This window comes from Nannobrachium achirus, assembly GCF_963921795.1.
Source record: "Nannobrachium achirus genome assembly, chromosome: 15".
NCBI lineage: Eukaryota > Metazoa > Chordata > Actinopteri > Myctophiformes > Myctophidae > Nannobrachium > Nannobrachium achirus.
Window position 1 is genome coordinate 32,116,599 of NC_137822.1, and position 19,154 is coordinate 32,135,752.

Here is a 19,154-nt window from a genome sequence, read left to right on the forward strand (position 1 = left end):
GACGCCCCAAAAAACATGTTTTTTAAAAAACTTTAAATAGCAGGCATAAAAATTATTTACTTTTGTTCTACTCACTCTCAACTTTATGGAAACACATTTTGTTTTTAGATATTTTATTGGAATCAGACTTTATTGAGCAGTTTGTTGTACTTGTGCCTAAAACCGTCATCTGGTGTGACATGACAATAATTGTTCATAAAATGAAAATGGAGTACACCTTTCTTAAGTTACTCACTTTATCAAAGTCCTTTATCATAACTAACCTGTGATCCACTATAGTTTTGTGAAAATTAATTGAATCTGTATATTCTTTTCATAATCAACACTCTGTGTGAGGCCCATGTTGTCGATCTTTCAACATATTTTAATTTTATTCTGACAAAAACTTTCTTTAAAATTACACAAATATTTGTGACTCTTCCTGATACTATTTTCTATGTAAACCATACACATTTTTTCGGTTTCATCATTAATAAAGGTATGATTTCTCACTATTTGGAATGTCACACCAGATGACTTAGTGTCACACCAGATGACCATATCTTCATGTGTCAAAGCAAACTGTGTTTTAACCTACCTATTAGTGAGTACTGAACTTTACTGATTGATTAAACAATTACCCAGGAAAAACAGCAACAGTAAAATTGCTTTAACATTAAATAACATGGCCTTAATATTTCTGAACAGGATAGTATTGTTGGGCCTTAACATAGGATAACAAAGAATTGTAGTAGTAGATGGATGATGAGGATGTGCACAGGAATGCTACGCACACCTAAGTCTTCTGCCGGCCCACGGCAGAAGGATCTTAAAGAGACAATAAGGTGCATAGCCACACTGGGAGCCAAGGCAACATTTTATTAACACCAATTATTGGAAACAACTCAGCATTCAGGTGTATTACTTTTTTCCGAAGTCTCCTGAACTTGAACACAGCATTTTGAGTTGAACAAATTTATTTACGAATCATGTCGTTACACCACATCTCCACTAGCTAAAGAGTGCTGGGTTGTGCAACTCCGAAAATAGCTGATCTACAAGCTCTCGCAGCACAATGCGTTGAGAGCTTGTAGATCAGCTATTTTCGCTATGTTTGTCTCGGGTCCTACCTTACCTCATTGTCCAGTCCAGTGAGTGAAAGTACAAAAGTATTAGATTAGATTAGAATAGACATTTAGACTGCATTGTACATCAGCCAGTCATATTTGGTGAGGGTATAGACATTTAGACTGTATTGTACATCAGCCAGTCACATTTGGTGAGGGTAGCAAACCTTTTGCCCTGTTGCGGTTCTGCTATGCCACAGACAACTTCCTGCTCTTTGTAGAAAATGCAGTCTCGCCCCTTTGGCCAGACAAAACCATTTTTCATTTTTCCAAGTTGATTCATGCAGTTTATCTCTAGCCCCTCCTTATTAATGGTAACAATCTGCCCCACATATGGCTTTCCCTCATATTTGATTATGACAAACTGTCCTTGTGTGTATTCATCTGAGGAGGTGTCTGAATCCTCAGCTTGGGCCTCTCCAATAGATGCACTTGTGTCCAGCACCTGAGTAGAAGACCTTCAGGAGGAGACATTTAAATGTAATTTATTTGTCAGGTAGATTGTTTTTAGTAGTAAAATGTAATTACTAGCAAGTCCTCAAGTTTGCCAAGTATGTTATACTCACTGAGCTCCGGAAGCTGTTTTAATTAAATTATGTAAAAATGTTTAAAACGTTGTTTTAAACATGTTAAAATGTTTTAAATGGACAAAAGAAACATGGGACTTGTTATTTATTGTTATGTCTGTAGGAAAATACAGTATATATCATCTGGTGTGACAATCAAGTCATCTGGCGTGACAAGCAGATATGTCACACCAGATGACGAAGTGTCACACCAGATGACGTTTTCTGCATTTAGGACTACCTTGAGGCTACCAGGTACACATTAGCATGCTAACAACATGCTAGCTATAACAAAACAACCTAGATTTACATGTAATTATGACCAAAGTTTCAAATAACTTTTGCTTTAATAATGAAAAAGGTGTCACACCAGATGACATCCAGAAGTGCCACACTTGTCAAAGTTTCAACAAGATGGCATTTCATGAAAATGTTAAAATCATAACTCACCTCAGACACCTGTCTTGCAGTTGTGCTGGGAGTGCTGAATAGCCTTACAGAAGAAGGACCTCTCTAGCCCAGTAGGTGTCCAAATTATTGCCTGTTTAATTTTTCAAAACTAGTGTCACACCAGATGATTTTGGTTTGGGGGACAAAATCTTTTTGATCAGAAATGACTGAAAACATTATGCTTGGACTTTGAAAAGATATAGGCTCACAAATAGACATTTTTTTTTGCCTAAATTAATTTTTAAATGAATTTTAGCAATTCTTTTTCTTAGTTTTATTCAAGTTCCCACTTTGAGAAACAAGGTCGGGACAGTCACACCAGATGACATTTACCATGTTTGGTTGAAGATTCTGAAGAAATGAGGAATGAAATGTTTTAATCTTGAGTAAGTTCACATAAAGCTTAATGTCCTGCACAATATTCAGAAGGTTTTTGACAAATATATTTTTTATTTATACATGTTTGACACCGAGGACAGCGAAAACGCTACGTCACGTCACCCACCCATTTGTATGCAGGGGAATGTGTTTGCAGAGGAGTCCCATTGCGTGAAACAGGTGCCGCATGGTCAGATCCGGGCCCAGCTCTTCACCCATTTACATAACGGGAGAGAGAATGCGATGCTGCGTGATACGCACACACGCACACACGTTTTTCCTTTGTGCACAGAGGAGATGTTACTCAGTGAGGAGGACCGTTGCGTGTTTGGTTCTCTCTCCTTCCTGTTAAGGGAGGTCTGCATAGATGAGGTCTAATTGGCAGTAACAAGGACAGACATTATTTTTGGCGTAGATTATGGTGTGCAGTTTCAGCCGACCCTCTAAGCCCTGCAAAGGGGACAGGCAGACAGACAAGAACACAGACCTTCAGCACTGCCTGATAAATGATCATGATTGTGTGTGCACACAGTCAAAGAAAGACGTGCTGCAGCAGTAGCTGAAGATAGTTCAGCAATGTGGTAGATCAGGGGTCTTCTTCCATGTTTCCTGGCCAAGGACCACTCAGCTGAAAGGGAGATAAAGCAAGGACCCCTACTACATAATATGTAGTAGGGATTTTATACAATATTATTGTATAAAATCGTGTCACAGATTTTCATCGATTTCATAGATAGATTCATAGACTTGTTTGACAGCACTGTCATCAGTCTATGTTGGTTGTGTTAATGTGTTTTTTCAGACATTTAACGTAACCACTTAAATCTTCAATACTTACTAAATTTGACCTTTCATTCTGTACTTGGTCTGCTCTTTTTTTTCAACCTTTACATCAGACTTATTCGCCCAAAATGCTGCGAGCCGTTGAGAGCTTGTAGATCTGCTATTTTGGGCTAATATTCCCCTTAGAATAGGAATGCGAGGGTTCAAATTGTTCATTTAAAATAATGATCCTATCACACAAAGATTTGGCAGCCCCCCCTGTAGTAACTCCCTGAGAACCCCCTAGGGGTCCCAGACCCCCTGTTGAAGACCTCTGTGATAGTACAGACAGACAGTATTTCTGACAGCATTCAGACAGACAGACAGACAGACAGACAGACAGACAGACAGACAGACAGACAGACAGACAGACAGACAGACAGACAGACAGACAGACAGACTGCAGCACCATGTTCTCTTGCCGGTCCTCTGGGAGTGGCATCTCTTCTGAACATGTGTGAAAAACTCAATAATAACAGCTTCACCCCTCCCCCACACACACACCTGCCACTTCTTCTGGACCGCCGTACAGTATGATTAAAGTACATCACTCAACCTCACCGTACGAGACAACCCACGTTCACCCGCTTTGTGAGGCATCTTTCACACCAATGTCTTATCTCAACACATTTGAATCTTATCACTTATTTTTTTACCCTAACAGGGCAACCAGACTATATCACTTGTCCGACCTTTTCCATCTTTCCAGCATAAAGTCGTTGTCGGGTGGAAACCTTGTATGTCCAAAACCGTTTGTTTTGTATTTATCATTTTAAAACTAGTGAAAACAGCGATCTACAAGCACACAACGCCTCGCACCGCGAGGCGTTGTGTGCTTGTAGATCGGCTGTTTTCACTGCTTTTGTGCGACGGCCTTGTATGATGAAGCAGGGCTTTACTTTGCGAAAAAATTTACACATTTGAAACTTGGAGATACAAGGTTTCTGCCCGACAGTAACGATAAAAGGGACAAGGACGGAATTGATTTGCAAGTGGGACTTGCGTCACTATGCAATTTCCCACAATTGCATCTTTCTAGTTTTCTTTTGGTTTTCTTCTTTATTCTCTACTAGACTTTATTCTCTATACTCGGGAACTATGCAACTATGGAAGGATGCAAATAGGGAACACATACACTCCCTGATATGCATTAACCATGGACCATATTCACACCGCGGCCATCTTGGATCACATGACTTCCTGGGGTAGCAACTTTTTCTTGAAAAAAAGGATGCTAGTCTAAAAGACTATAATGTAAACAAAGTGTCGGTCCGATAACGGCCAAAATGATTATTGCGACCGTCAGGTCGCAGTTACTATCAAAACCTCCACAAACTGTGAGTCCGTCCGTCAGTCAGTCCGTCAGTCTGTCTGTCACACGTCACATGTCACACTTTTGCCCTGCTCATATCTCCGCAACCGTTGCCCCGATCCATGCCAGATTTTGCACACACACTCCTTGCCTGCCAAACTACAACCTCCAAGGACCCCCGGAGCTCCAGGGACCCCCAGGTCCCTGGGGGACCCCCAGATGTAAAAAATGACCAAATGTGCAAAAATGACCAAATGACCATCCCAACGGGGCTGCTCACGGGGAATTCCCGGGGACCACCGACTCCTGGTGCTCCAGAACGGATGCAAAAGTGGTGGCGCCCCCAGTGGAGGACCCCCTGCCACTGCAGCGCACATAAAATGCCGTAACTCGGGCTAGGAGCGACCGGGAGAGCCGGGGCCGGTACCTATTCGTCCGCCTCGGCGGCGCGGAGACCCCACCCCTCATTTCTCACATGGCCCTCTTCTAGCGCCACCATGTGGCGGATTCTTGCAAAACACATTTTTGGACACTGCTCCTACAATTTTTGCCCTAAAATCACTCAAATCGGTACACAGTATGTCTACACTCATGTCATCAACATGGATCTGTCCCATATAGCGCCACCTTCAGGCCGACTTTTTAAAACACATTTTTGGACACTGCTCCTACAGATTTTGCCCTAAAATCACACAAATCGGTACACACTATGTCTACACTCAGCGCCACTATCAGGCCGATTTTTTTCAACCACATTTTTGGACACTGCTCCTACACATTTTGCCCTAAAATCACGCTGCGACCTGACGGTCGCTTATCTCCCGATTAGGGAGTCTTACTGGTTTTATCATTATTTTACGCTTTTTGTGGTCATTTTTTAATAGAAACACATGTATGAAGCTTATTTTTTTATAAAATATTTTCGAAACATTATTTTTATTTTAGCATCCGTTTTTCAAGAAAAAGTTGTAATATTAACAATATGAAGGCAGAGCAAGCACTAGTCTGCATACTGTAGCAAGTCTTTGTACAGAGTAACACTGCAACCTAACTACCATGAATATTGTGGATAATACCCTTACACTGCAACCTAACTACCATGAATATTGTGGATAATACCCTTCTATTTAATAATTTTGGGGATGTTGATGTTGTCATCTGCCCATTTGTCAATTTGGTAAAAATAAATTGGTTGAATAGAAGTCATATTTTGGGACCATCGCTCCATTGTTCACAATGGTTTGTAATGCAGGCTTGTGCAGGCTGCTACACCAGGAAGTCATGTGATCCAAGATGGCCGCGGTGTGAATATGGTCTATTATACCTAGAGTACCTGTTGTAACCGTCTGTCTTTTTGTGATCCCTTTTGTGCCCATATACATATATGCCCATATACATATGTATGGAGATCTCTGTATCTGTCTGTCTGGGCATACCCATATACAGATAATTGCAATTATCTCAAACAATTACGATTAGACAATTATTACAACGGCAGGGAGCAGTGTGTGAAAACCTGCAGCAGTTGTGTCACGCTGTCACGCTAAGCTGTTACCCTTGCCTGTCACACTGTCACGCTAAGCTGTTACCCTTGCCTGTCACACTGTCACGCTAAGCTGTTACCCTTGCCTGTCACACTGCCACGCTAAGCTGTTACCCTTGCCTGTCACACTGTCACGCTAAGCTGTTACCCTTGCCTGTCACACTGTCACGCTAAGCTGTTACCCTTGCCTGTCACTCTGTCACGCTAAGCTGTTACCCTTGCCTGTCACGCTGTCACGCTAAGCTGTTACCCTTGCCTGTCACACTGTGTTACTCTCAGCTCTTACTCTTGCCTGTCACACCCACACACTATGCTCTTTTACACCTCCTACAGGCGCTTGCTGTAACTAGACCTGTAATCAGTGTTAAGCCTGATCAGTTGTGGAGATCAGCTTAATTGATGTCCAGCACACCTGAAACTCTGATCAGTTTGGCTGAGTGTCTCAAGTGTATAGAATAGATCTCCTCTGCCCTTTTCCTCCTCACGTGTGCTTTGAAGAGCCTTTGCTTGTGAGTTTACATGCAATTATGCTCGCCTGCACGCAGTATTTATCGGCAATTAATATCCGCCCCCACCATGTCTCATATGCATAGACCTATGTATATTTGTCGACGTCTTTCTTTTTCGTCTAAATAGTCAAATTAGCTTGTACTCTCTGCAGTTACTACTCGACCTTAGGGAGTGTTACTTGTCGATATGCAATACAGATAATATTTTGCATCGCTACTCTCTATCTACCATAGTCTGTTTGTATGTGAAGATCTCTCTGTCTTATAGTGTTTGTTCAAGGCTCGTTATCTCTATCTAGGTCGTCCTCAGACGAGCCCTCCATCGTTGTTTCCAGTCATCTCGGTTCTCCATACATCTGGCCAGCTCATTGGTGTTCTGTGTCCCTACGTCTTCCTTGAGTATGTCCACGTATGTTTTTGTGGGACGTCCTCGCGACCGGTGCCCATGTGTTGGCTCCCACAGTACCAATTTGCTGGCTGGAAGCTCCTGGTGTCTTTGGCAGTGTCCTGCTAGTCTCATTCTTCTGGTGGCAATTTTCTCGCTTACCTTTGGTATTCCCTCATACAGCTACAGGCTCCTGTTGGTAACATGTGCACTCCTGTTGATGTTGAGTACTGCACGCAACATTCTAGTGTAGCACCCGTCTAGAGACTTCTGCAGGGTCGTTGGTCCTGTTTACTATAAAAACAAAGGTTGAGTCACAGGACAAGAGAGCAAAATTGTGTGTGTGTGTGTGTGTGCGCGTGCGTGTGCGTACGTGTGTGTGTGCGTGTGTGCGTGCGTGCGTGCGTGCGTGCTTTTTATGTAAGAGAGAAGGACAGAGAATGTCTTTGCATGCATACAACTGGTAGAAATAAACGAATTGAGCAGCAACGGCAAAAAAATAAATGTCTTGTGTCTACACATGCACTTTATCAGGCTGCTTAGCTTTACAAGGCAGCAGGTGTGCTTGTACTGTGTGTTCGCCTGTACGTGTGTGTGTTCATGTGCGCGTGCGTGCGTGCGTTAGTGATGATGGGTGATAGCGTGACTGGTCGTGTTTCCTGCCCGGTGTCTGGCGCCCACATGGACATACTGTATTGTGCTAAATGAATAAAGACATTATTAAAACATATACTGTAGCTTCTACTGCAGCATTGTACTGTCTGTCTGTCTGTCTGTCTGCACCGCACAGTCATCACACGCACCCAGTCTCTGTCTCTCAGACACATAGACACACCAAAACGGGATATTGAGTTAATAGCAGCAGGAGAGGGCCTTTGACCTTTATGATCTATATCGTCACTGTCGGGCAGAAACCTCATATCTCCAAGTTTAAAATCTGTACGTTTTTTCGTGAAGTAAAGCCTTGCTTCATCGTACAAAACTAGTGAAGATGGCAGATCTACAAGCACACAACGTGCGAGGGGTTGTGTGCTTGTATAGATCAGCTATCTTAACTATTTTAAATCATTTTCAAAACGAACGGTTTTGGACATACAAGGTTTCCACCCGACAATAACGATGATTCATTTGGTCATTGCTCACTACACTGTGAAACCCTCTGTGTTGCAGTGATTTCCAAATGCTGGTTCGGGACCCATGTTTACGGGTTGCAAATAAATATCCACTTTAAGTATAAAAAAAAATCTAAAACAACTCAATTCACAAACAAAATTTAGAATCACATTTGTTTTAAAACCTTAAAACCTAACCCACTGAGCATTTTGAGGTGTATTAGTTGCCTAATAGTCGTGTTTTAATCTTCTACACCACGCGTTGAAAATCAGTGTTGTAAAGGTATAGATTTGATATTTTTGACTAGTTGTTTAGTCGGCTATATTTACACGGGTTGCTACATAGACCACTATTAGTCGGATACAAAAAGTCTACATTTCGCCGTTAGCGGCCGTCGAAAGTAGTGAAAAGTAGGGCGACGGTGAGATTTGATCCAGGGATCTCCCACACTCAAGTCGGCGACGCTATCCACTCGGCCATCAATGCTGATATGATAGTAAAGACTTTCTGGCCGTATTAAAAGGTGACATTGCCCACCTGTGTTCATTTTAGGGTAGTGCGCATTGTTGAGGAGACTACATGTATTGGGCGCCTAATAAGGCTATAGCGATTAGATTACAATTATTTTGTTTAATCAATACGTATGTGGCGGGGGCGGCGCCGCGGCTGTGTTTGACTGTGTGTGTTGCTGTCAGAAATGTAATTCAGAGTAGCTGCAGTAGCATGCTGTCTGACTCTGGACGTTTCCACTTTACAGTGAGTGACTACACACAATCACGGTAACACTCTACCGGCTTACCGCGCCTTAGTAGCCTACCAAGGATAACTTTTACATGGTCTAAAGATAGTCGTTGAAAAGCTGTATTTAAAACGACTACACCCAGACCGTCCAGACGTATACCTTATAGTGATGAATGGCTATTAACTCAGTCGGTGCCATATTTAAAGTGGGATGACCTCTTATATTGCCGGTTCGCCAACAAAGGGTTAAAAAAATAGTGTGCACGCTGGTGCACACATTCGTGCACAGATCATGCACTATGCATGTGCATGCTTTTCACAGCTTTCAAACAAAAAAATCCGCTTGGAAATCCGTTCAGGCATTCAGGAGAAAGGAGCCCTTATGTTTTCTTCAAATGTAAACAAACATGGCTGCCATGTTTGAAAGATGGGGTTGGTATGGGGGTTAAACATGCAATTTCGCCATCGCGATCATGCCTAGTACACTGTTGGAGGTCCAAAAAAATTTTTTTCAAAAAAAAATTTTTCAAAAAAAAAAAAAAAAAAAAATATTATTTTTTTAAAAAAGACGTTCAGAAGACGTCTGGCAGGGAGGTCCATAGTGAAAAAGACGTTTTAAAGACGTTTTTATCATAGAAACATCTTTTTTGGCAGGGTATGAGTTAAAATCATTTTACACCAATATTTCGAGATCAGTTCTGCAACGTGGAGTTGTTTTTTTTAAAGAAATGTTTATTGAAATATGGATTAAATCTAATTGTCTAAATTCGGTGTAAATATAAACGTTGATACGGCGACTATAATTAGTTGGCTAAATCACGGCTAGATCTAAACTATACTTAATAATGATCAACGGATATTATAATTATGTTAGTCCAATATTAGGAGATCAGTTAAGCACCTTAGTGTTGTTTTTTTTAATAAATTGTTATCGAATCATGGAATAAATTGCAAAGTATATTTTCGGTGTGAATATAACCGGAATCTAGCCGGGTGAAATTAAGGCTAAAAAAAAACTAGTGGTGTAAAAAACGACTATTGCTCAGTGGGAACAAATAGTGAAAATAGCACATCTACAAGTTGACGTGTTGCAGTGTGACCTGTTGTGTGCTTGATAGTCTATTTCCACTAAATATTAAATCATTTCCTAAAATAATTAATTTATAATGTATTTTTTATACGTTTGGGTCCCAGGAATTATACACCAAATGCATCTCTTTGGTCAGGCTTTGTATTCTCTGGCTGCTTAGACTGTTACTGTCACAACTCGTCACTAATGTGCTGTATCAACTGACGTAACCGCATTAACCTCGGTGTCCCTATTTTGGGCATGTCCTTTGTTATGTTACTTAGGTGTCATGCATGTATGTATGCCTTGTGTTGCCCTGTTGTCTCTCCTTGCTGTTCTTTCACGGCAGTGGCTCAGGGGTAGAGAAGCCGTCATTAGAACACTGGGTTCCCAGTTCGATGCCGGGCTCCCCTAGAGTTAATGTCGAAGAGTCCTTGAGCAAGACTGTGAACCCCTACTTGCTCCCGGTGAGCAGGTTGGTGCCTTGCATGGTTTCCTCTGCCATCGGTGTATGAATGTGTGTTTGAATGGGTGAATGTAATGCACAATCTCTGTAAAGTGCCTTGGATGAAGGCGCTATATAACTGCACCATTTACCATTTACTATTTACCATTTCCTTCCATCTGCAATCTCCTCATTGGTTCAGTCTTACTCAGTTCCAGTTCCGATTGGTTCATTCATTTCCGGGAGCGCCTGTCCAGTTATATCAGTGGTTCTCAACCTTTCCTGAAAAGTGTTCGCAGTCCACCCATCGGCTTGGAATTAGACGTGCTTGAGGCTTGCGAGCCGCTAAAGAGCGGATGCCACGGTGAGCAGCCAATGGCAGCGCGCACATTGGCGAGTGCACCGTTCCAGCTGGCAAGCCATGGTGGATGGAATTGTTTATTTTACGTGAAAAAACGAGCGCTCCCTGCCCCATCTCAGCCAATCACAAGGCGATCCTCCCCAAACAATATTGTGTCCGTCAAACTCGGCCTCATTGCTCGATTGGCCCTCCAATCCTCAGTCTTCTTAGCCTGGAAACCAATCTCAATCTGCCATTGCAAAAATAAAAATAAATGCCCTCCGCTGAAGTTGTGATTGGATTTCACTCCCTTCGAAGTTGTGAGGGACCAATCAGGGCCCAGTATGCAAATATGGGGCGGCTTTATCACCATTCTTTATCCGCCCCTTGGTAATGCAGGTTCCACACAGAGATTCACAGTGATATTAGTCTGGCCACGCCAGGCTACAGTGTTCCATACCCTTACAGCCACCTACTTTTTAAGTAGTTCTCAAAGTGCGGTCCAGGGACAGGTCAGGGTTCCTTGAGGGGGTACTAAGTGGACCCTTACGGTTCTGTAACTGAGAGTGTACAAATGGAACCGAATTGACCCCGCATTCCCGCAAGGGTCCATTTGGTTCCATTTGTATACTCTCAGTCCTTGAGATGTAAAGGTTTGTGTGCCAGTGTCTTATATAAAGCCCTGTTCATCTGCAATCTGCCCTCTCGCCTGTTTGTTTTGCACTTTTATGCGACTTGTTTGTTTTCATCAACAGTGTGCAATATTACCACTTGTATTTGTTGCGCTGTGAGGTCAAACAACACATTGTATTGTCAAGACTAAGAGTTGACAGGAAATTGTGTTTGAGGTGTGTGTGTGTGTGTGTGTGTGTGTGTGTGTGTTATTGAGAGAGAGAGAGAGAGAGTGTTTTGTGTATCCTAGATGTAAATCTACAGTAACGTGTACAAAACAAATAATGAATCCTGCATCCCGGCTGTAGCCTTTATCTCCCAGCTGGGCATTATTATTTTCTTCCATAACCACATGGACCCTCTAGTCTAGACTGAGTCACCTGGACCTCAGTTGACTCTGTACTTGGGTAATCTTGGATTCTTACACAGAAGGTGAAAAACACTCACTGTTCTTGTCATTTTAATGCGTTATTTAAAAACGAATTTACTGCCAGCTTTTTTCAGGTCAAATTGCAACGGTTGTCTTACCTTTTAACGTGATTGCGTGCGTGCACGATCGTGCACGTATCTTGCACGACGTGTGTGCACGACGTTCAACGCAAAAAAAAAGAAACATGCAAAAGGAGCTACGGTTCTCAAGTTATCCCCATCAGTGTTTACAATGGAAACGAACAGTAACACAACAAGCAACCTGAAATATGGTCTCTGTCTAATATCATCCCGGTGCCTAAAGCTGGAGACCTCTCAAAGCCAGACAACTACAGAGGCATCAGCCTGACATGTATCACTGCTAAGGTCTTCAACCGAATGATACTGAACAGGATACGGCATGCCATCGACCCTCACCTGAGAGAGAACCAAAATGGTTTTCGAGAGGAGAGAACAACCGTAGCACAGATCCTGGCATTAAGGAGATTAATAGAGGAGGTGAAAAAGAACAACCTAGCAGCTGTACTGTGCTTCATTGACTTCAAAAAGGCTTTTGATTCTATCCACAGAAGCAAGATGGTGAAGATCCTTGAGGCCTACAATGTCCCTCCCAACATTCTCCGGGCTATCGAGACCATGTACGCAAAAACAAGGGCCAAAGTGGTGACCCCAGATGGCAGCAGTGAGGTGTTTGACATCCGAGCTGGGGTAATGCAAGGAGACACCCTAGCCCCCTACCTCTTCATCATAGTTCTAGATTATGCGCTCAGGAAAGCCATAGGGGGACGGGAACAAGAGCTTGGCTTCACGCTAACACCAAGGAGGTCAAGACGGCATCCCGCAGTAGTTCTGACAGACCTGGACTATGCGGACGACATCAGCCTGCTCTCCGACAGCATGGAACAAGCACAAGAACTCCTGAACAGGGTGGAGATAGAGTGTGCCAAAGTTGGTCTCAGGCTAAACGCTAAGAAAACTGAGGTTATCACCTATAACCTACCTGATCACTCACCTCTGACAACAACAGAAGGAGCTGTGTTGAAGGAAGTCAAGGACTTCAAGTACCTGGGCGCATGGGTCGACTCAACTGAGAAAGACCTTAAAGTAAGGAAGGCACTCGCTTGGAGGGCCCTGAACGGCATGAACAGTGTATGGAACTCTAACCTCCCCCGCCAAATCAAACTTAGCTTCTTCTTTGCAACGGTGGAGTCTGTTCTCCTCTATGGCAGTGAATGCTGGACCCTGAAGCCAACCCTGCAGAAGTCTCTAGACGGGTGCTACACTAGAATGTTGCGTGCAGTACTCAACATCAACAGGAGTGCACATGTTACAAACGAGAGCCTGTATGAGGGAATACCAAAGGTAAGCGAGAAAATTGCCACCAGAAGAATGAGACTAGCAGGACACTGCCAAAGACACCAGGAGCTTCCAGCCAGCAAATTGGTACTGTGGGAGCCAACACACGGGCACCGGCCGCGAGGACGTCCCACAAAAACATACGTGGACATACTCAAGGAAGACGTAGGGACACAGAACACCAATGAGCTGGCCAGATGTATGGAGAACCGAGATGACTGGAAACAACGATGGAGGGCTCGTCTGAGGACGACCTAGATAGATAGTAAGAAACAGAGCTATAGAGAAACGGCCCACTCCAAACGCTACCGTTTCCTGTTCCGGGTTAGCGGCCTAATCTAGAAGGATAACAAACTGGGCACTGCTGGGCCGTGAAATGGATCGGATTTTTTATTGTTTTATAACCACAAATAAAAAGGCGTTTTTGGCAGTTAAAGAGTAACAGAAAAAAAAAGAAAAAAAACAGAGGAAAGGTAGGAGTGAGGGCCCGGGGATGGATTTGAACCAGGGGTCAGCTGTGATAAAGACTACTAGAATTTCGGGGGCCCTCAAATCTAGAGCTCGGGCCCCCTCCGGGGGCCCTCACGGTATACCAGCAATCAAATGGATTTGTAATGGGCAAATATGGGTAGTTCTTTTTTTGAGAAAAAATATATTTTTGAGAAAAAATATTTTTTTTGAGAAAAAATAGTTTTTTGAGAAAAAAAAAGTTTTTTGAGAAAAAAAAAGTTTTTTGAAAAAGTTTTTTTTGAAAAAAAAGTGTTTTGAAAAAATTGGCCTAATTGTGTTATTATTATTACTATAATAGGCCTGCCAATGTTTTATTTTCATTCTTTCAATGTTTTCATTTTAGCAACACAGACACACACACACACCCCTACACACACACACACACACACACACACACACACACACACACACACACACACACACACACACACACACACACACACACACACACACAGACAGACAGTATGTTGCTGTGAAGAGGTGAGTGGGCCGAACTCTAGAGGTGAGTGGCCCGAAGGGCCGCCAACTTCTTGTAAGATACAGGCTCTCGGCTAGCTAGGCTCTCGCTGCTGCGCGGCCGTCACTGCTGAAGCAAACTGTAACCTGATACTTTGGTGACGAAAATTGCGTAGGAGACACTCTGGGGAAAGATTTGCATAGCAAACCCACACATTACTTGTCTACAAAGTGTACATCGTGCGAATACAATAGCTTCAGGAGAAGCTGCTAGGAACATTGGGGTAAAAATGCGCGATTTTTGTGCAAAAGGTGGAGTCTTTAGATGCAGTGTAAATGTGATTCTATCGCGCAGGATGCTTAAAAATACTTAAAGAGGGTCGCTGTGGGTTATGGCTGCTGAGATAGGCCTTATTTATTGTACATACTATGCACGTTTAACACACTGTGATCCATTGAGGCACCTGGGGATGTCTTACAATCTGCAGGTCTGCAACAATTTATGGAATAGCACAAAGTAGGGCTGGGCAATATATCAATATTATAACTTAACCCATTCAATCCGGGAAAGCATTTGTGTCACTTCAGCAAATCCTGATGTATTCATAGTCTTTTGAATAGCACACCATTAAGCTTTAATCATATTTTAGTAATCTAAAATTGTTTTAGTCTTTTAGGCTTCTAGTCTTAGTCAACAAAATTCACACTGCAGCCCGACATCAACAATATACTGACAATGAAATATGTCTGCAAAACGAGCCCTGGGAAATAAAACATTGTCATTTCAGCCTGATGACCTGGGGTTTCTATTCATTATGTCATCATCTCTTCTCCTCCTCCTCCTACTACTCTCGTCTCAGTATAATCCACACTACGTCGCTGTCGGTGGAAACCTCCTATGTCCAAAACTAGAAATGTACGAGCGACATACATTTTTGCTACATGAGTGTGACAGTGTAGCATGAAGAAGTAGGGTATTCATTTACAAAAACATAAAAAACTAAAAGTTGAAATATGGAGATACAAGGTTCCTGCTTATCATTGCTGTCAGGCAGAAACCTCTTATCTCCATATTTTAAACTTTTGGTGTGTTTTCATTAAAGTTAAAGCCCTGCTTGATCACATTACATCAGCAGTAGTAGATCCGCTTATGCAGATCTGCTACTTTAGCTGTTTGGGGAGTTTTTAATCCCGAAAAGTAACAGTTTTGGACGTACGAGGTTTCCACTCGACAGAGACGTTACGCATCCTCTCTCTCTCTCTCTCTCTCTCTCTCCCCCTCTCTCTCTCTCTCTCTGTGTCTCTCTGTCTCTCTCTCCCTCTAGCCTACAGCATGTTTTATTCTGTGTTTCGGTGGAGCGCACACTAAAGATGCTCTGTGTTAATTAAACTCTCAACGGGTCCATTTGGTTCCATCTGGACACTCTCAGAGTTAAATGAACACTGAGGATTTTTACTGTGCACTTTAGTCTTCCCCTCTGAGTATAGCCTCTAATAGAAGGCAACATGACTGACTGGCTTCGTGACTGACGGACGCACGTGCACGCACGCACGCACGCCGCACGCACGCACGCACGCACGCACGCACGCACGCACGCACGCACGCACGCACGCACGCACGCACGCACGCACGCACGCACGCACGCACGCACGCACGCACACACACACACACACACACACACACACACACACACACACACACACACACACACACACACACACACACACACACACACACACACACACACACACACACACACACACACACACACCCCACCACCACCACCACACACAGCCACCACCACCACCCCCCCTACACACAGGCACCTGTGACCTGGTACACTGTAATATATGTGGACCCTCACGGGTCCATTCTTCTTATACACTCTTGGAGTTATTCCAATACTCCAGATTTTACTGTGTAAAAGCATAGGGAAAAACGATGCGTTGTGTGATATGAACATGCTAACGTCTGTGTGTGTGTGTGTGTGTGTGTGTGTGTGTGTGTGTGTGTGTGTGTGTGTGTGTGTGTGTGTGTGTGTGTGTGTGTGTGTGTGTGTGTGTGTGTGTGTGTGTGTGTGTGTGCGCACGCACAGCATCCTGGCTACAGTGGGCTCGCAGTTTGATCTCCGGACCCTCCGGGCAGTGAGAGTACTGAGGCCACTCAAACTGGTGTCAGGAATCCCCAGTAAGTAAAGGACATTTCTGCTTCAAGGTCAACTTTTTTTTTTACAAGGGTTCATATTTTGGATTGTAATTAAAGAAAAGAAAAGATGGCCTAAATCTATGCTAATTAGTCGGGCCGGGTAGGGCCTTGGGCTCAATGAAAAAAGGAATATTTTATTACTTTTACTCTTTGATACAGTTATCAAATTCTTCCCAAACCGGACCATACCCGACCCGACGTTTTCGGGCCGGGTAGGGCCTAAAATGTATGCTAAGTAGTTGGGCCGGGCCGGGCCCCAGGCCAGCCCAGTTAGTGCCCAGTTAGGGCTGGGCCTTCATTTTCAGGCCTGTTGAGAACTCTAATGGCACCTGTCATGTTGCCATACCTTAGCTTTTGCTGAACTGACGCCACTGCTCTCTCTCTCTCTCCACAGGTCTCCAGGTGGTGTTGAAGTCCATCATGAAGGCCATGGTTCCTCTCCTCCAGATTGGACTCTTGCTCTTCTTTGCCATCGTCATGTTTGCCATAATAGGGGTGGAGTTTTACATGGGCAAGTTTCACACCACCTGCTTCAAGATTGACACCGGTGAGTGCAAGTGGCAATTGGCATTTAGCAATTAGCAATTAGCGCTGGTGCGTGTGATTTAACTTGCAGCGATTGGAAATTGGTGTCAGAATTTGTGGATGTGTGTGTGTGTGTGTGTGTGTGTGTGTGGGTGTGTGTGCATGCGTGTGTGTGTGCATGCACGTGTGTGCGAACAGTGACAGAGTCAGCTGGTGCTACCAGCAGCAATATGCAACTCAATATCTTTGACAGTTGTTTTTCATATCTGGATTTTGATCAATTGCACAATTTCAGTGGTCATGTTTTGATGGATGCTCTAGCTCCTTGAGCCACGAAACTCAATAGTGATATTATGCCCCATGATTTCATACTATTTATACCACATATTTTTTCCGGTATACATTTTGTAAAGTTGTCTCTTTTTGTCATGGAAATTAAGTTACGATAACGTTGTGCGGAAGTTCTTGAACGCAATTAATGAGAAAGCAAGTGAACTCTTTATGAAGCTGAGAATGGACTCCTCAACTCATCTGTGGCTCAACAAAAAGGAACCAGATGAACCCTAGCATCCATATTTTGGGGTGACTATTCTGTGAAAGTAGCATATGTACAAGTTTAACGCGTCACAACGTGGTGGCTTGTAGATGGGCTTTTTTCAGGGAAGGGATGTTTAGTGCAGTGGGAAAAAAGGGACTACGGTCAACAAAGTCAGCAGTGTTTAGATGTTGTACTTTTTGGAACACAGGTTCTTTTGTCCATTTCCTATTGTAACGGTTTTGGACTTTATGACAGCATGGATTTGTAATTTAGATTGCATGCTATTCACAAATCCTCAATCACATGCAAGATTAGATTAGATCAGTGGTTCTCAAGCCTTTTCAAGTCAAGGACCCCCATCTGAAAAGGTTTTGTGCCAAGGACCCCCAGAAGAGAAGATTGACTTTATTCTTTTTTGCAGATGTACTGTAGCCTGACACTCAGCCTGAATTAACATTTCGTTTCACTTCATTATTCAGTCTGAACTCGGTTCCGCCTACGGCGTTTGCAGGGATGGGCGTTGCCAAAAAGAGGCAGTCTTCAGCGATTGGTTCACCGACCAACACATGACATAGTGTTGTTATGTGTGACTGGCTAGTGGCTAGCCTGTTGCTTGCTAGTGCTACTTGCTAACCAAAGAAACAGTCAGAATAGGAGCACTACGAACTAGTAATCAAACACAACATAACATGCCTGCTACTGGTGTTTCATAGCGAGATCGATACAATCGCATTTTACCGCAATTTACCGCATTTTATCGCGATGCGCGGTACGGTACGGCGGCGGCGCTGGTGTACTTGGAAACACACATGAGTTCTGGGAAACCCCCACCCACGCTGATCACAAGACGCTGATTCACGGCGCTGATTCGCCGATCGGATTTTCAACCGAGGCAGGCCCTCCTCAATGAGAGCGATGCTAGACCTGAATCGCCAAACAAAAAAATTAAAGGGGTGTGGCTAGCGATTCAGGGTCTGGAACTAGGCTAGATGTACTGAGTTTGTATACCTGCTATTTTTAAATAGCCATGGTATAACATATGGATAAATAAATAGTGGTTAAAATGCTTGTGATGCTATTTCTCCATAATACTCCAGATATACAATGATGATGAAAAAAAAAAAAAAAATAGACACAAGCAAGGCGAATCCTCCCCCAGCTCGATGGTAGCCGTAACAGTTGCCATCGCAGGCAGCTAATGCCATTTTTGATCAAGCCTAGCTAACATTGATTCATGCTAATTGCCCGAGAGTTTGTAATGGCTCTTTGCATGGACAGTCAGACTGTTAAGCCTTTTTAGCAGCCATTCCCCACCGCTCTGTCAAGCTACAGCGGCTCTCAGTAGAGCAGTGGTTCCCAAACTGGGGGTCAGAACAACCCAATTTTTTGGGGGGAGGTCTGTAGTTGAACCACTTCTCCCCCCCTACACACACACACACACACACACACACACACACACACACACACACAATTTCTTCGGCCCAAAGTAGCAGATCTAGGCACTCACAACACGTTGCATTGGCTATTTTGTCGCTGAATGTTCGCCCCTTGTGACATGGCCCAGAATAGGGCCAGGACCCCAGGAGGCTAGGGTCCATTCGTGTGTGTGTGTGTGTGTGTGTGTGTGTGTGTGTGTGTGTGTGTGTGTGTGTGTGTGTGTGTGTGTGTGTGTGTGTGTGTGTG

The 19,154-nt window shown here is 43.5% G+C and overlaps 1 protein-coding gene across 1 annotated transcript in view; it reads left to right on the plus strand.

The window, feature by feature from the left end:
* Nucleotides 1–19,154, plus strand: part of LOC308299767 (voltage-dependent N-type calcium channel subunit alpha-1B-like) — a gene marked incomplete at both ends in the record, with an annotated part of 244,047 nt that overhangs the window by 62,540 nt on the left and 162,353 nt on the right. The window contains 2 exons of the mRNA XM_080743555.1: nucleotides 16,299–16,390; nucleotides 16,803–16,955. Coding sequence (XP_080599681.1) covers nucleotides 16,299–16,390; nucleotides 16,803–16,955 — 245 coding nt within the window. The remainder of the gene's footprint in view (nucleotides 1–16,298; nucleotides 16,391–16,802; nucleotides 16,956–19,154) is intronic.